This window comes from Emys orbicularis, chromosome 3 (genome assembly GCF_028017835.1).
Source record: "Emys orbicularis isolate rEmyOrb1 chromosome 3, rEmyOrb1.hap1, whole genome shotgun sequence".
NCBI lineage: Eukaryota > Metazoa > Chordata > Testudines > Emydidae > Emys > Emys orbicularis.
Genome location: NC_088685.1, coordinates 135,857,939 through 135,876,397, shown reverse-complemented (window position 1 = coordinate 135,876,397; position 18,459 = coordinate 135,857,939). Strand labels below are relative to the sequence as shown.

Below are 18,459 nucleotides of genomic sequence, written 5' to 3'. Positions count from 1 at the left end.
AAGAATCTGAACTGATGACCTTGCATTTGTATTAACTGATCACTGTTTTAGTTTGAGGCAGTAAAATAAAAAGTTGTTACTGATATTTCAGAATTCTATCTTAAAACTTAGAGGTAAAATACTGAAGCAAATAGGTCACTTCCAATAAGTTTCTCACCTATACTCTAAAGGAGATACTAAGGCTAACATAAATGTATAGGCTAAGATCTCAATAATTAGTATAAAGAGAACATTAAAATAATTATGAGTGTTATGCCTTTAGATTTGAATGAAAGGCCTATTGTTTTCAATTACATTTCAAATGAGTTCAGTAGAATTCCTGAAATTCCTTATCAGTCAGTGTGACCGAAACTAAAAACAGTGAATCTTGCACAAGTTAATAATTGGAATATGGCCAAGTTTCATTCTACAAAAGGGCTTGTAGCACTTCAAACTTCCGTTTCCTGCTGGTAGTCAGGAAGAACTACATTATTGTATATATACACATTAATCAGCTGGGAAGCAAAATGCTCAACATAACTAATAAACCCAGGCCCAGAGCAAATTCTTCTAGACTGGTAACCTAGCAATCTGTGTTAGACTATCCTTTTGTGACTTCTGCAGATTTCTGACCCTCATTAGCTTCATTCCAGAACTGGCCTTTACAACCTCGTTAGCCTGCTCACTCAATCCTGAGCTAATTGTTTTTCTAATCCCTATTTAGAAAATATATTTTCATAAACCAAGAAGTTTATTTACAGCAGGTATTAAAGCAGGGTGAAAAACAGTTTCAATTTATCACCTATTTACTCAACATTTAGAAGTGCATAACAAGTTATATATTTTTTGTTGAAAATAATCATATTTACATTAGTACTCTCTCATGTCTAAAATTTAAGCATAAACCATTTCAGAGCAAACTCCAAAGACACATTTTAAAAAGTTTACACTGCCAACAATAAATCTGTCATAATTAGATTAAAAAAAAGCACCAATGCAGATCATAAGTAATTCATACACCTGTCCTCTACAGATAGTATATCCAAATTTTTAATCAGAAAAACCAAAAGCGACTAATCAGGACTACTCAAAACTGAAGGATTGGAGCCCCCCAAGACAGCGCAGACACTAAATAAAACTATTGCCTGCTGGCCCAAGTAAAAGCTTGTGCATACTTCCTCCTCTTCTCCCCCTCCCATCCCCACACCAAAAAAAGTCAAACATTTCAGCTGTAACAAAACAGAGCTACAGAATGAGTTCTCTCTTTTGTAAGAGTAGCATACATTTATCAGATTGGATGCTTGAGGAAAAGTCTCTCTCCTTCCCTTCTTCAGCATCCTGTTCCCTTCTCCAGTACTGGGAAGTGATCAGCAGCCCTATGGACAAGTGTTCAGAAGCAGTTTAAAGTATTTGCTTTCTGAAAATTATGGCAACCTAACATGCTGTTTAATTCAAATGCTACATTTCTTAATGCAAAACTAAAGCCTGAAATACTTGCTATTCAAATGTTGCCTGTGCTGAACAATGAAAGGGTGACTATTTGACCACATTTTAAAATAAATAAATTGTATAAAAACTACCGGTTGTGTCACTGTTACTCCTTTCAACTAAGTTCCTGTCCTTTGCCCTCAAATATTTCCCAGTATCTCTTCTAGACCACAGCCCTTCACACAACTCTTTAATGGAAGAGAATTCTGTGCCATTTTGACAGAACCTCAAAAGGGGCAAGTCTCCCTGCCCCCAACATCCTCCCTCTCTTTAGATATTGAAAGCTTTTTCCTCTTTGGGACAGGCTGTATGGAATTCCCAAACAGTCTGAGATCCAAATTGTATAATTTAAAAGAGGATTAAGATGATAGGATTTAGACGGATCGTCTAAATCAAGAGAAACAGTATATATAACACAAACTGCTAGTTTATCTAGTCTAGGCATTACAGTAATATAAACAGTTACAAACTAACCTGACACTTGATAAACTAGGGAGGTACTATAGGTTTAGTTACAGTCTATATAGAAAATCTCTCAGTGACAGCTTTCTTCTCTCACCCTCTTGCATCTCCCAGTCTGAGGCTTCTTTGAGCAAAGCAACATCTGATACATCCACTTTTTTCTTTCCTCTTAAGTACAGGTCTGTTCGCATGTTATGCGCATTTAACATGCGTGATTTCAGCTTTATGCGGTCGGCAAAAACAAAAAAAGTACAAAAAAAAAAAGAGAAAAATAACAATTGTAATACTATACCTGTAGTGCGGGCAATTCCACCCACCACTGAACTCAATGTAATTTTGACTATACACGGTTTTTGCTTTATGCGCTAACCGCGGAACGGAACCCCCGCGTAAGATGAGACTCGCCTGTACCTAGCTTCTCCTAGGATCTTTGTGTCCTAATTAACTACCTCCTTTCAGTTACAGACTGTAATCATTTTGATCTTCAAGGAGATAAGAGTTCATTCTCTCTCTCTCTCTCATATGACGGTACTTACACAGATGTCCTGGCCTATCATCATACTAGTCAAGCCTCCACCAATGTGGCACTCCCCAGCTTTAATACCAATGTGTTCTTCACTGCTTCATTTCACTCCAAATACTCTTTTCAAGGTAGTTTCCCACAACTACAAACTTCCAGGGAACAGTTACTTTCTCCCCACCTTCTTATGGTCCCTTATTGAGAAGGAATCCTTTTGGAATGCTAATTAACATATTTTCTAATGTTTACTGTCCCTGACCCAGGAGACAAGTAGTAGCTTATTAAAGAGACTGGGGGAAGAGCAGGGAATTTTAATGATTATTTATGATTTCTAATTGCAGTAGCACAGTGAATAGGGACCCATTGTGCTAGGCCTTGCACTGACATAACAAAACGATGGCTCCTGTCTAAAAGAGCTTACAATGTAAATTATAAGCCATGTCTACACTTAACAGGGATCTATGCTGCTGTGCGATCAATGCAGTGGGGTTCGATTTAGCAGGTCCTGTGAAGACCTGGTAAGTCGATCACAGAGCACTCTCCTCCAGTACCTCACTCCTCTCCTTCCAGTGGAGTAAGTCGATGGGAAAGTGTCTCCCGTCAACTCAGCGCAGTGTAGGCACCACAGTAAGTCGACCTAAGCTACGTTGACTCTGCCAGGTTATTCACATAGCTGGAATAGTATAACTTAGAGATTGTTTGAGAGTGGAGGGACACAGAAGAGTACAAGGAGCCCCAGAACATACCAATGCAGGATCCAGGCACACAACAGACAGTGGAAATCCTACTCCACTGAAATGAACGATAAGACCCCCACTAACTCCAATGGGGCCAGGATTATACCCCAACTGCTTCCTTAGGTACTGAAGTGAAGGGCTAGCTAGTGTGGTTACAAGTGCTTCACAACACCAAAGAGTGTAGCCAAGGAATCCCCAACCCTCCTCAGTGCAATGTTCCTTAGGGAGGCCAGGGTGGAGTTTTAGTTTGCAGCATATCCAGGAGATTTCCCATTAGCACTAGTGAGCTCTAATTGTTAACCTTCTAGTTACACTTGTTCATTCTCTCCAAGTTTAATACATCAGCCTTTTCCTTCTATGTAATAAAAAGTACAGTTTATTATATTTCTCCAATTATGGGCGCTCTTCTATAATCCTATTTAATATAAATATGAAGCAATTGCTTACATCTTTTCTGTTTGACAAGGTTCATGAAATCTGTGGATTGTTTGTAATGTAGTTTTGGAAGAAGTTCTATTGCATACTCTGATGATTTTAGCTGATCTGCAGTCCATAGCAGTTTAATTCAAAAAGTTGTTAGCCTCTCTCCTAATTTTGACCATGGAGAGACCACAAAGACAGTCATACATTTGAGAGTTGCTGATGACAATCATTGGCTGCACTTTGCCTGAACTTTCTTTTGATGCTTTGATTACAAAAACTTCTCCAGGAGTAGCTAAGTCCTTTTTATCAAGTTTTTTCTATTGGTAGATGCAAACAGAGGACCAAGGCCATTCACACTTTGTTTTTTGTTAATAGTGAGTTCGTTTCTGCAGCACCCTCTGCTACTGCCTTATCTAGGACTTCTCTAAATAGCTCAGTCTTGTGCATTTTGCAAATACAAGCTAGTTTGCTTAGCCATTAACCTACCGTAGCAAGATTAGAATTGAACGTACCTATGTGCTACTACATTTGCTGCCACCGATAGTCACGGATCTTTGAGACTACAGGAGTGCAAATTATATGTTATGGTTATACCACATATCCCATACTTCTCACTGCTACAGGTTGACTAGAAGTTGGACCATATAATTTTTGGAGGGTGGCAACATCATCACTTCCCTCTCAAACTCAGTTTAAGTACTGCTTGTCAATTGATTCAGTGCCTGTAAATTCCAAATGAACATGAAATAGAGTTGCTTATCTTGCATTTTTACTTGAACTGACAGGTATCATATACCTCTTCTTTCCAAAACCCAATTATTAGCCATCGTATTAAATGTGTTCCATGCCTGCTTGTTAACAGCACACTACAGCAACATGTGCCTTGTGTATATGGAGGGATTTGCCTCAATTATACTCATTATTGCAACACAGATTATTGCTTGAAACTCGGGTAAACTCTACCAGGGCAAGTAATGGCTTTACCTGCCTACACTAGGAGTTTGCACCGTTGACGATACACTTGCCACTTGTCTGCAAGTTACTACAGCTGAAATTCCCTTTAAGTATTAGGGGCAAGGACCTCACCTTTGTCCCTGTATGTTGTGCATGTAATGACTTTCAAGCTGTGGATCGAACTTTCGTACAGCTCACCATTCATATTAGAGGATTTTTTTTAATCTTAGAAAATAAATGGTATGGGGAGACAGACTAGAAGTTTGTCTACCCTCCAAGTCAGGGCTAGAGATTAACAAGCTGTGCAAAGTGTTAGACCCTTTAATAGCTTTTTACCCACCATTTAAACAGTAACTGTGGAAGACTTCAACCCACTCCATTTTGCTCTTAAACTCACTACTGTTTAAATTTGACAAAGGTAGACATTTTTAGACTCAACCGCAATCGCATTCTAAAATGAAGTCTGAACAGAGGTGCTCCCAACTGCAGAGACAGAACTTGATGACAACTGTCATGAAAAGTCCTTGATTGAAAAAGCTGACATAGACACTACTAATCTCATAAGAGAAAGGCAACACTATAGAAAAGGAACATGTGGCAGGCAAAATCTATCAATGCACTCAAACTGCAAAATTAAATCATCTGATTTTTCTCTTGGAGAGGGGAAGAGAAATTAAAAGATAAATTACAACAATATGAAAAGATTCATGAAGCATACGCTGTAGGTTGAATGCACCTTGCATCATCAACTCTCCCTCCACTTCCACTGTTGCAATATTTATAACAGCAATTTTGGGCAAATGGAAATTGTGGAGAGAATGAAATAGTTTAGACCAGTGGTTCCCAAACTGGGGTTCATGAACCCCTGGGGGTTCACAAAATGTTACAGGGGGTTCTCAGGAAAAAAATCCCTAATGGTGGACAGAGCTGTCCCTAGGAACCCTGGGCAGCACGGGGCCAGCAGCCCGGAGCCCCTGGACTTCCAAGAGCCAAGCAGATCAAAGCAAGCCTATCACACTGAGGAGATTTAAACTTCAAGACTCCTTATAAGAAATGGAAAGGGAGGTGGATATTTTTTTGCTGTTTTTTAAAATTAAATAGGCAGCTAGTCTTGTTTTTAAAATGATTATGAAGAACAAGTTTAAGCTTTGTTGTAACGTGCATTGTTTGCGTGGACTGCTCAAGACCTGAACGCTTGTATAGGAGGAACTCTTTGAGTTGGCTTCTTAAATACCTTCATGCTGTTTCACATCTGGTATTCCTTGATGAAACATAGGAGCCTTGTCTTATAACAGGCTTATTCAAAGTGATACAAGCTACGAAAGTGAGATCTTGGAAGAGTGTTGCCATTTTCATAATGTAATCAAAATACTGTAATGATAAATAATAATTAATAATAGTGTGTAATAAGCATGTCATAAAAACAAATTGTGTATTTCCAAGATCACTGCTTTTATAATTTATACTCAGGTAAAGGAGAAAATCCCTGGAAATATTAATTTTAAGAGGGGGTTCGTGAGACTTGACATTTTAGTGAAAGGGGTTCACAGGTTGTTAAAGTCTGGGAACCACTAGTTTAGACAATTTGCCAAGGAGACAATGTTGTAGTTAAAGAAGTTATGAGTTACTTTACAGGTGTACTAGCTGATGCTGAGGCTGTGCTAGAATGCTTGATAGAAATTTCAATCCTGCTCTAGGAGGGTGAACTTGAGTGGTAAGTCACTACAATTGGACACAAAAACCCTGCTATTTTAAATACTCAATTTAAATGCAGGAGTTAAAGCTCTCATTAGACAAGTTATTATTATAAGAACCTTAAATAGTAAGCATTCTGTAATTCTTAAATGAATGGATTATTCAAGATTAGTTTTTCTATTTAAATTCCATGTTTAAAGAAGTGTTACAGTACTAACTTGACTCTTCTGTGATTTTTGCATCATACAGACAGCAGTCACCATTAGACTGTCAACTTGAAAAATTTTGAGCAAATTCACTCAGAATTATTTCAGGTATTATACACTTACCCATGAGCTCCCATTCCATTTTTTTTTTTTTTTTTTTTTTTTTAAATAAAGCCAGTCACTTTTGCAATTTTGTTTTTAAACATGGCTTTCCTCTAGCCTCTGCCTTTGACCCAGCAACTGTGGAAAAATTCTGAATACAATGCAGGGAGATTCAAATATAAAATGCTCATAAATGTTACTTGTAACAGTAGTAATCACTTCTGCCTAAGATTTTAATATTTGTTTAAATTTGTACAAAATTTAAGAAAGAGCACCTGACCATTCATTCTAGACACCCTTATCATTTGAACACAATCAAGAATTTCCTTGGCAACTCTATCCAACCCTTAAAAAGAGCAAAGCCAGGCAAATTAAGGTTTGGTGTACCCAAACCCGACCTAATGGAACCAATAAGCCCAAAAGATCATGAGTGATCCGTACGAACTTCCACAATTCTCATTTGAGTCCTGGGCATTCCCCTCCAAAACAAATCCATGTATGCTGCCCAATATACAGTCCTCTCCCAGTAGGGGCTTCTTGTCCCCTAAACCAAGCCTCATGGCAGGGGGAGGTAGGAAGTTTCCTCCTCTCTGGACTGGATCCCAATCCACACAAAACCAAGGAGCAGCCCACTGAGTACAGCTGAGTGAAGCTTTTTAAATCATGTGTCAAAATTTTGACTCTACCTGAAAAAGGACACATTTTTCATTAAGTGCCCCTGTTTTTTTGGACCAACTGTAACGAGGAGCAGGGAGGCCACAGCCAACCTGAAGACCAATGGTAGAGGGCCCCCTTCCTACTACCCTTGCAGTGTCTCCTGCTCATAACAGCAATAGCCAGCCCCCAACTCCCCTAACAGTGACAGCAGCATTGGAGTTGCCTCTCTGTAGACTTAAGAAAACAAGACTGCATTGGTTTATGCTTTGTTCACACCTGGAAATTTTCTCTCACAACAATAAGAACTAAAACTCTTTTTAAAAAATGAAATCTTAAAGATTCTGCAGAATTTAATGACAGTCCCACAGAAAAATTCCTGCTTGCTCTGGGCAACTGGTTTTTCTGAATCTTGGCCCAAAGTACTGTATGGACATACTTTAGTGCAAAGTTAAGGGAGCTACAAAGATCCCATACTTTGATAATTTAAAAAGACACCAAACTTTTCTTCTCATTCTAAGCTGACCTAGGCTTTCCTAATTTAGAACAAATGCTTGACTAATCATTGTGATGACTCTAGAGAACAGTGTTTCAGTTTGGTTTTAATGACAAATCAAGAACACAAAAATAAATGTGAAGCTTCTTTTTGAATTTCCAATATTGGGGGGGTGGGGGGGAAATGAAACAATGAACTACAGAGGTGAAATAGTTACCACTGCAGTTTTAGGAGGAACAAAGGGGAGGGGCTGACTTATCAGGCCTGAGTTAAAAGCACACCTGTCAAAACACAGATTTCAGTCGCCAGGAAGAGAACAAAGCACGATTATGCTGCCAACATTGGGGCTGATTTAACTGGAGCTATGACCCTAAACATAGAAGCATCAACTTGGCAAGAGATTTTCAGAGGGAGTGGGAAGACTTTATTTATGATTTTACTCAAATACTTTAATTGTTCATATTAGTGTATATTACCCAGGGTTTTAATACACAAGCGCTGGATGCCACAAAAAGATTTTAAAACAGCTGTAAAATGTAATTTTGGTATCTACTTCGAGTTACAGGTGCAGGAATAAGGTTTCAAGTATAGGAAAGTTTGGAGCAAGAAAGCAAACATGATGGAATTTAGGTGAAATCCCAAGAGTCACAACTTCTAACATTCAAGAAGTCAGAAATTTAACTTAAAGTCATGAAGTTTGTTACTATCCTTATACAGCACAAGTTAATTTGTATTTAACAAACATGTTAAAATATTGGTCTCATCTTATGATCCACAATAAGTAATTATAGCTCATCCATCAAATTCGATGGGAGACTCCATCATCAAAATATTTGTACTGTTAAAGCCAAATGTGCACCTAATTTTATGCTGCTATACGTGCTAATTCTACCTTCAGAAAATGAAAAATTAAGCTTTTTTTTAAAATTATTTTTTAAAGCACATACTTTTTGGAGCCATTGTTAACTTAGGGCAGCGTTTCCCAAACTGTGTTCCACGGAACGCTGGTGTTCCACACGATGTGAATAGGTGTTCCGTGAAAGACTCTTGCACTTAATTTTTGTACTACTTTATATGCGATTTCCAGTTAGAAATTGTTAATTCAAGTTATTTTAAATTTGTATTTTTGCTTTGTTTTATGAAATAAAATATATTTGAGCATAAATAAAGCAATTTTTTACTTGAAAACCAAATGACTACAAAATAATAAGCGTTCCGTAATAGGCTAAAAAGTGTTCCGTGGCCAAAAAAGTTTGGGAAACGCTGACTTAGGGCATTAGAATGAGTTTTGGAAAGAAGGAAAGACTAGAGGCTTTTAACTTTACCCCAGTACCCTGAATAATAGTTCAAAGTGCCCATCTACACATTTTAAATAACACTTATTTTACACAGCCATTTTCAGTTCAAACCCTGCTATATGGGGGCTGAAAATATTGAGAGATAAGAAACTGACAGTCTGCAAACAAAAAAATCCAATAGCTAAGTTTAACCTTTAGATTCTTCAAGAATCTATAAATTGGTATTAAAGCTCCAAAGTTAATATTAATGTTACTTCTCTACTTTTTACAAGTCGTTGTAAAAATTTTAATGGAATTTCTATGTTCTAGCTAACAGTGCTCAAACACAAACACATTCATGCCAAACAGTAAAACTTAAAACTGAAAATCAAGCTGGATCTTCTCAAGTTTACCAGCACTACACAAAGCCTCTTGTTCCCACATGATATAGATGCCTAAATAGCATGCAACATAATTTTCCTTCTATTTAGGCATATATATCACTTCAGAAGTGTGAGGCCCGAGGTTTTAAAAGCTCTTTTTTGATGTCTATTTCTGTTAATTTCAATGGAAGTTAGACACATAGGCACTTCTGAAAATTCCACTAGGCATCTATCTGCATCATTAGGTGCATAACTACTTTTAAAAATCTGGCCCAGTATTTCTAAAGACCTTGTATAAAAGTAGGAAATTATGAAGTTATATTTTTTATTTTTATGTGTATACACACAAGCAAATACTGATGTCATAACTAGGATAGCAGTAATTTGGCTATCACCAATCAAAAGCTCCAAAACATATTTTCCTTTGAGAAAAAGGTTACAGTCAGAAAATTAATGGGATGTTTGGGCTAGAACTAAACCCTGTTTAGATCACGACTACATTTTTGAAAGAGCCAACAGCTGTTCAGGGATGGAGTCAAAGATGCAAAACACAATCTTAACTACAAAACAAAATAAATGAATAGGTCAGAGTTAAAGCTGTGTATTTAAGTGTGATTTTCAGCTGTTTGTTGGGCTGACTGAGGGCAGCAGTCCTGTTGAAATGAAACTGGATATGTTAGAGAGGGCATTAGTGTTGTAGAATGGTGGAGTGTTGTGACTGTAATGGACTAATGTTTGAAAAATCAGTTTGTACTAGGTGTTGCCTTTAATGTATGAGTTCCTGGCTTTTGGTATTTGCATTGTAAGGAAACATATCTGATCAACCTTAACTCTAGTTTAAAGAAGTTTGTGTATGGGATTTTTAATTTTGTTCACTTGTTAGAGTCTAGGATAGAGTTAACACATTCAGAGGGGGCAAATCAAAGTTAACTGCTTCGGCTCGATATGTGGGTTGAAAACCTAACCTATGAGATAACTAGAATATTATTCACTCTTTGGAAGGTTAAGGACTTTATACACAAACACTGTATTGCATAGAACTAATAAAATAGGTATATTTCCAAGAGATAGCCATTGTATAAAAAAAAAACCACATTAAACAAGCGATTGTGATTTTTACTTTAAAAACATGTTGCAACAAGTCATCCAACTGCAGATTAGAATTACTAGTTTCTATAAACTACTTTATCCACTGCAATCAAGACATATAAGTTGCTACATGTAGCGGGCAAGTTTATCTCCAAACACTAAATTAACTTTAACACCACTTTCTGGACAAATTCAAAAAATGCACAAAAAATACAATGCCCATCCTACTTAGACACAGCTGGTAAAGTGTAATATGTTTATGCTGTAATGTGGTATTTGGTGTCTGGAAAAGCCAATGGGTCTAATTTTTAGTGCTGCTGAGCATGTGGGGCTCCCACACAAGAACATGGGAATGTCAGGTGCTCAGAACCTTGGGGCGGGTGTGTGTGTGGAGAATCAAGACCTTGATGTGAGAGTACACTAAACCATGAAAAAAGATTCTTGAGAACAGTACAAAAGAAAGAAAAAGAAATACAAGGTAAGAAACTCAAAGAAGTGACCTAATTTTACAAAAGATACATAGATAAAAAAGGTGGCATATCTATGCCATTGAATTAAAACAGACCCTATTCCCTTAGGAAAGGCTTACTTTGGAAGTCATTAGGGAGAGATGACACCAACTAATATTTGCAAGTATTGTTCTATGCTAGCACAGCATTCTAAAAAGTTTGGTGCAAGATGGACAGCAATACTACTACTTTCCACTTATATATCTTCTTTTTTCCCCATAGATCTCAAAGCACTTCAAGATGGGCAAGCATTACCCCCATGTTATAGATGCGCAAACTGAGGGACAGAGAATTTAACGCTGCAGGTCTCTCTCTCCCCTCCCAACTCTCACAAAGCCAAGGGAGATCACATGAAAACATAGACCCACATCGCCCAGTGACTCCAGGATGGAAACTGCCCCCAACATTTTCTGAATGAAGTTATGGGTTTGTCTCTAACTGTCATACTAAGGAGAGCTCACTGTTTTGAAAAGTATAGCTCATATAGATTAATCTCAGACCTATCATAGCCTATCAAAAGCCAAGAATTTTTCTCCATAAGGAGAGGACAGAGAAAGAAAAGCTGAAGAGAAACAATCCTGAGTTCAGAGGGTTGAAGAAAAACTCTAGGGGAACAGAGGTATTTTTGCAAGATTTCAGTATCATCTTCTGACTGGAATAACCTCTTTTTCTCTCTCAGTTATTTTAATAGTACACTCCACCATAATTTGAGTGGTCTTGCTGGGAAGGACCTCAGAGAAACTCTAGGAAAGAGACGGTTTGATTTTTGCCTTCCTTATAAGCAGCAGGGACCCTACCTCAGCCAGGAGCAAGGTAACAAGAGTGATTTGGTTAACTGCTGACAGCAGTTTAATCAGAGCAGGCTCTGCAGCCTCACCAGTACCCACCCTGGTTCCTGAGGCACCTCTGTCCTACTGTCTTGGACACCTTCTCACTATCCCTTTCTGGTGCCTCTTAGCCATGGCAACAAGCCTTTCAATATCTCTAAAACAGCCAATATCTGTGCATTTGGGGGGTGGGGAGGGAGATCCTCAGCATATTCTACATAACAGCATTCAATGAGTGTGTGAGAATGCTATTTGTATGGGTATTATAGTGTTAATCTACTTACATCACAGTTGTTTATTTAGCTTTTAAAAACAATTTCCTATTTTCAGTTTTGCTATTCCCTTCTTAATTTAAATAAAGCCACATCAGGTCGACTGTCCACTTTCTGTGGTTTCACTGTTCACTTTTTGTGTGTGATTCCTTTAAATTATAGGCTACTCTGAGTTTCCATGGAAAGTTTCCTGCAGGTACGAACACCTGCATTCAGGATGTGGAACTTGTTTTTCCCAGCTGGAGGCACTGAATGTTCTAAAATCAGGTACTGGAATTAAAGTAGCATTTGGAAAGTGCAGGCTAATACGTGTTCACTAACATGCAGTATAGAATCCTAATCTAGACAAGGCCCTGGAAAGTTTGCCAAAGGCTCAAGTAAACCCAAATCTCCCTAGCCCTCTCATTTAATTTGGTGCCCCTGTTCACAAGTAAATGCTTGACTCTATTTAAAGAGAGAGTTAAATATTTAAATAAACAAACAGTTATGGTCACCTAAACACCCTTAACTCTTTCTTCAGTATTATAACTGTTAACCAGAAACTCTTAGATAAACATTCAACCATCAGTCAAACAGCAACAATAAGACAATACATTACTTTAATATTAACAAACCCATATGATAGTTAAAGAAGACTTGAGTGTCTGATTGATTTAAGATTGTACCCTAAGGATACAATTAAGGATGTACAGGTAAGTAATTGCACAGTTTTGAACATTTTCTTTTTCTCCAAGTGGAACTTGAATTTATAATTTCTCAACTTATTTATGTTTTGAGAAACTACAATGATTTCCTCAGGATTTTTTAAGCAGATGTATCAGATAAAGACAGGTAAAATCCTCCTTTCAATCTTGATTCTATTTTTTTTGCCTTGGAATTTCTTTAGATTAATACCAAAGTTTGGAATTGCTTAGTGACAAGAGACCCTGCAAGCCATCCAGAGGTGGACCATGTTCCTTTCCAAACAACCTCTTCCTTCATTACTGCCATCCATGTAGGTCATGAAGACTGCAAAATATACAATGGATACATGTACATTGATAAGTGTTACATCTATATTTAAAAGGTAAAAATGTGTTATTCAAAAGTGGACATATCTTTATGTATTTTTGTGATGACACCTTTAAGGGTGAAAGAGGGGACATGGGGGAGCACAGCTGTGCATGCCTCTCCCACCTCCTCTCCCCAGCTAAAAGCAGAGTGTACCCCTTCACTCATGCTTCTGGGAGCTCAGCTTCCTGTGAACATCATCTCCTTCTGGTTCTTCACAAGTTGCATGAAACAAGAACACATCAAATAGAAGAGATGGATCCTATGTAGAGAGCTTATGGTGCTCGGAGCCTTCCTGCATGAAGTGATATCCTGTACTGATATCGGCTAGCTAAATCCATCCGGTAAGTCCTAACTACCTTTTCCTCAGAGAACAAGGGGAACAAGTGAAACTGACAGGCACCACATTCAAAACAGGTAAGAGGAAATAAAGGTCCCCCCCCCCCAAAAAATAAAATCAATCAATCAATCTACATTTGCCTCCTTTATTCCCCCCGCTACAGGAAGAATTTTCTCCCTGCTAGTTTTCTCTTTCTCCACGGGGATGGAAAATGACAGATCCTGGCACCTCCCAACTTTCCTTCTCATCTGGGGATAAAGAAAGTACATGCCACTGGCTTCCCTCCCCATGGACACTGGTTCGGGGAAATTTACACAAAGCTAGCCTGCCTTTATACTCATCATTCTGCAAAAAATCTCATTGCTCTCACCAGGGCTGTCCCTAGCTATTCTGGGGCCCTACGCAGCCCCCCCCGGACACTGGTTCGGGGAAATTTACACAAAGCTGCAGGCCCGGCCCTGCTGCAGTCCTCAGGGGAGTGGGAATGGGGGTGGGGCACAGGCAGGAAGAGCCGGGGAAGAGGCGGAGCAGGGGCATGGGCCATGGGGAAGAGGCAGCGCAGGGGCTGGAGCAGCACGCAGCTGTGCAGGGCACCAGGAAATTTGGTGCCCCAAATTTCCTGGTGCCCTACACAGCTGCGTATTTTGCGTAAAGGTAAGGATGGCCCTGGTCCTCACTGTTGCTGCCCTGGTCAGCCAGGATTTTCTTCTCTTCTCCTAGATTGGCAGCTGTGAGATAGTACTATTATAAGGTCCTGGACTGTCCAGAAGACCCAAACTACATTAGATGACTTAGGAGGGGACAACATGCTTGTTTGGGCATATTCCATGTGTGTACTGTGGTTGTTGATGCTAAGTTATTAACATCCTGCACCAGGTAGGGAATAGGCCAGTGAGTCTTGATCCAGATTCTGCTCTGAGGAAAATAGTACAAAATCAAATCAATAAATAACCTCCCCCCAAAAAAACTCTTATCTGAATAGAGTAGAATCCAACCTTTAAGTCTGATGGACCAATTATTGGACAAGAGGATGCTATCAAAGTGGCAGACAAATTTCAGATTCAGGTAATCCATTTCATGAATATATTTCAAAACAATGAGTACACCAGCTCACTCTCACCTAATCTTAATCTCAGTGAGACACTGGTTGAGACTCAGAACCATGTCATCATCTGAGTTGGATGTGATCAGCATAGTGAAAACACCCCCACCCCATGCTCAGTACTCTCTTAATGGCCCCATATACATGTTTAATGTGGCAGGTGGGGGGGGGGGGGTAGAATAGCACACTGCAGCTCCATTCACTTGAGTCCTTTGGGAAAAGGATGAGTTGCGCACAACTACCTGTTGAGATCTTGCCAAAAAAATAAAAAACTGCTGAAGGGCAGCTCATCACTCCTGCCAATGTTTGCAGGCTACTCAACAGCATCTTGTGATCAATGGTATCAAAAGAAGGTGATCTAATATAACCAGCACGGACATTCAGTCTACCAGAAAGAGATGGTCAATCACTGCATTCTGTCTGCCAGTGCTAGGTCTATACACAGATTGAGAAGGGTGAAGATTATGAAAGGCATCTAAATACTTTGAGTTGTCTTATTGTTTGGGGAAAAAATTAATGTAGCACAGCCTGGGAGTGCAATTACTGCAAAAGTCTTGGTTCAGTGGGTCTTTAAGAGAAAGATGAGGGTATGTTCCTGGGTATGACTTGGGTACAAAGATTTTTCTGATGCTTTTTTCCATTTTTACTGTTTGTTAGTGGAAGTAAATTGTTACTTCCGTATGATTATTTAAAGCTGTTGACTGATGAACTATTTTTACATTGGTATTAATGGTGATGGGTGGTTATTTTAAGTATTTTTGTCAGGGTGCTCAGAGTTCTTATATGGGTGTTTTTATAATGTTAAATCTAAACGAAATAAAGTTAGAATTTATCACCACTGGTTGCAACATGAGCAGTGTGGATAAGGTGCCAACAGCCACTAACATTTATCACTCCGTTCAGAGCAAGTCTAAACAGTGTAAAAAATATCAGTAGCTGCCAACCTCTTGTCTGCAAGAAAACCTCCATCACTATCCCCCTCTGGTGAAACTACCAGTGTGAAATATTAGAGGGAAAAAAGGCTAGCATAGACAGAGCCCCCAAAACTTAAAATGACATTAACCACAAGAACATAGCTTTTCACCATTAGATCACTAATTCAAACATGTCCTATGATAGTAACAACCAAGTGTTGTTGGTCCAAAATCCAGTTTCTAGGGGACCAGCACTCACAAAACAAAAGGATCTAAAATATTAGCAATTTTAGCAACTCCTGCAGAGAGACCAAGGATTCACTATGCATAAAAACTGAGCTCCCTCTCACTCCTTCAGGTGGTTTTCCATAACAAGAGCAGAGGAACTTCTACTGCCACCATCTCACTGTCTTTTTTGAAATGAAAGAACTAGAATCTCCATGTCCATTAATCTGACACCATTCATCAGCACTAAATCATGTTAACGAAAAAAGTATGATAGAAGTCATAAATATCATGTGATAGTCACCATCATTAAATCTTTCATTAATAAAAAAATAGGGTTGGAGAGGAAGAAAGAAGATACTACGAAAAATATATTTTATTGTGAAGTGTTTTATAACCACAGAACAGACAAGGAAGAAAGTATATTATGAGTCTGCTATTTTACTCAGTTTTCTCTTTTTTTTTTAAGTTTCTGTCTAGGAAGATAGGACTTTGCTCTCTGTGTTACAATTAGGTATATAAACTCTGTGCTAATTTTTAACAGAGTTTTTACCTAATTAGTGATATGGTTGGCTTACATATCACATGATTGATCAGTAACCAAGACAACTAACCAACCATGTCACTCTTGCCAGAAGCTCCCACTGCCACAAGACTGTCTTCCAGCAAGCAAATAAAACACTTATTTCAATATAGCACTTCCTAATGGTGTCAGTTTATGGTTTTAACCAGTCCTCCTCCTTTCTAACTCTGTACAGAAGGATATCCCCAATGCATTGCCACAGGGCCTACTTGGAGAGGGGAGGGCATGTTATGCCTCACTGAGGTACCACAGGATAGCTGCCCAGATTTCCCCAGAAAACAATATAATGTAACCTATGCAGTGTGGTGGGTGCAGATACACCAACACCATCTCAATAAGTTGGTTTGTGGACACCAGCTGAACTTGTAGCCAGTTAAAATTGGTTTGAGCATTGGCCTGCTAAACCCAGGGTTGAGAGTTCAATTTTTGAGAGGGTCACTTAGGAATCTGGGACAAAAATCTGTCCGGGAATTGGTCCTGCTTTGAGCAGGGAGTTGGACTAAATGACCTCCTGAGGGCCCTTCCAACCCTGAGATTCTATGAATATAAGATCAACATGTCTAACTGGTTACAAAAAGTCACAATTACAGGTGTAACGTGTTAGTCAAAGTCTCATGTGTTAGCGCCTTCATTCCAACTGTCCACATCCAGCAGCTTGTGACAAATGTATAACTCTAACAGGCCATGTCCCTCTCACTCCATAAATCTGATTTATACAGCAGCCTCCTCTCTTTTGCTGATCATCATAAAAAAACATGGTTAAAACACACTAAAGAGATAGTTGAAATACCCTCTTAAAACAAAAGTCATTTAGAAGACTTACTATTGCTCGATTTGAGGTCTCGGTGTAGGATGGGGACGATGGCTTCCTCGTGCAGGTAGAGCATCCCGCGGGCTATCTGTACTGCCCAATTCACCAGGATGTGCGGAGGTACGCGGCGGCCCCAACGGCTTCCCCCGCCGGTGGTGGCTGCCCCTGCTAGGGCTCTATTGAGGGAGCCTCCCCTCGCAAACTCCATCACCAGGCAGAGGTTGGGCTCCCGCAGGCAGACTCCGTGCAGCTCGATGATGTTGGGATGCTTCAACATGGAGAACAGCTTGGCTTCCTGCCGCACGCTCTCCGCTGTGGCCATGATGTCTTCATCGGGGTCCTGCCGGGCCGCTTTCACCGCCACTTCCTGGCCCCTCCAGGTGGCCCGATACACTTTGCCGAAGCCCCCCACGCCAATGATCTCCTGCAGCTCCAGATGCTGGAAGTCAATCTGGGCTAGGGAGCCTGGCTGGTCTCCCCCGCCTCCGGCCCGCCAGTCCTGCGGAGCCGGGCTCGGGGCCGGGCGCCCGCCCTTCTCCTGCTGGCGGTGCTGGGGCGGGTACCGGCCCGGCTGGTAAGTCACATAGTTGGCCGGGAAGATGCCGAGGCGGTGGCGGATTTTGCCCGCCCACCAGCCATCGTCCCCCGAGACGGCCGCATCCTTGGACAGCACCTCGACCACGTCGCCCCGCCGCAGGCTCAGCTCGTCCTCCCCGTTCGCCTCGTAATCGTACAGCGCGGTCCACAGCGGGCAGGACGGGCCGCCGCCGCCCGCCGAGGAGCCCTCGGCCGCCGCCCCGGAGCCCAGCAGAGCCATGGCAGGGGCCGGGGCACGGGCCGCAGCAGCCTCAGCCGCGGCATCCGGGAGAGCCGGAGGCGCCGCCGGGGAAGCTCATCCTCACCTGCCGGTGCCGCGCTAACCGCACCTGCGCGCGGGGTGGGGCGGGCCCCGCTGAGCGGCCGGGGGCGACCCACCGGTAAAGCGGCCAAGCCCGCGAGGGGCAGCAGGGCAGGCCCAGGCCGGTCTCTGCTCCGCCTCTGCCCGCAGCTTCATGGGGCCAGCACCGGCCGCGCCGCCCCGGCCCGAGCTGCTCCAGACACCCAGCCCAACGGGGCCTACCTCCGCCCTCGACCGCGCCGGATTGGCCAGCCCGGGACACGTGATCCACAGGGACAGGCGGGGGGAGGGTCAAAGGCAGGTGCAGGTGCCCTGCCTGCTTCGCGCACGGACAGGCCGGCGGGCCCCACTGCGGGGGTGGGTCGGGCCAATAGCGCCGGGAGAGCGGGAAGGCGTTAGTGTAACACACAGCAAACTCCGTCCTCCAGCCCTGGGGGAGAGACTTGGCAAACACCTTCCATTT

At 41.0% G+C, this 18,459-nt stretch overlaps 1 protein-coding gene across 1 annotated transcript in view; it reads right to left on the bottom strand.

Annotated features, from left to right (window-relative positions):
- The window catches only part of MAP3K21 (mitogen-activated protein kinase kinase kinase 21), a 53,175-nt gene extending 35,260 nt beyond the window's left edge, over nt 1–17,915 (bottom strand). The window contains exon 1 of the mRNA XM_065401333.1: nt 17,111–17,915. Coding sequence (XP_065257405.1) covers nt 17,111–17,915 — 805 coding nt within the window. The remainder of the gene's footprint in view (nt 1–17,110) is intronic.
- Nucleotides 17,916–18,459: the final 544 nt, after the last annotated feature.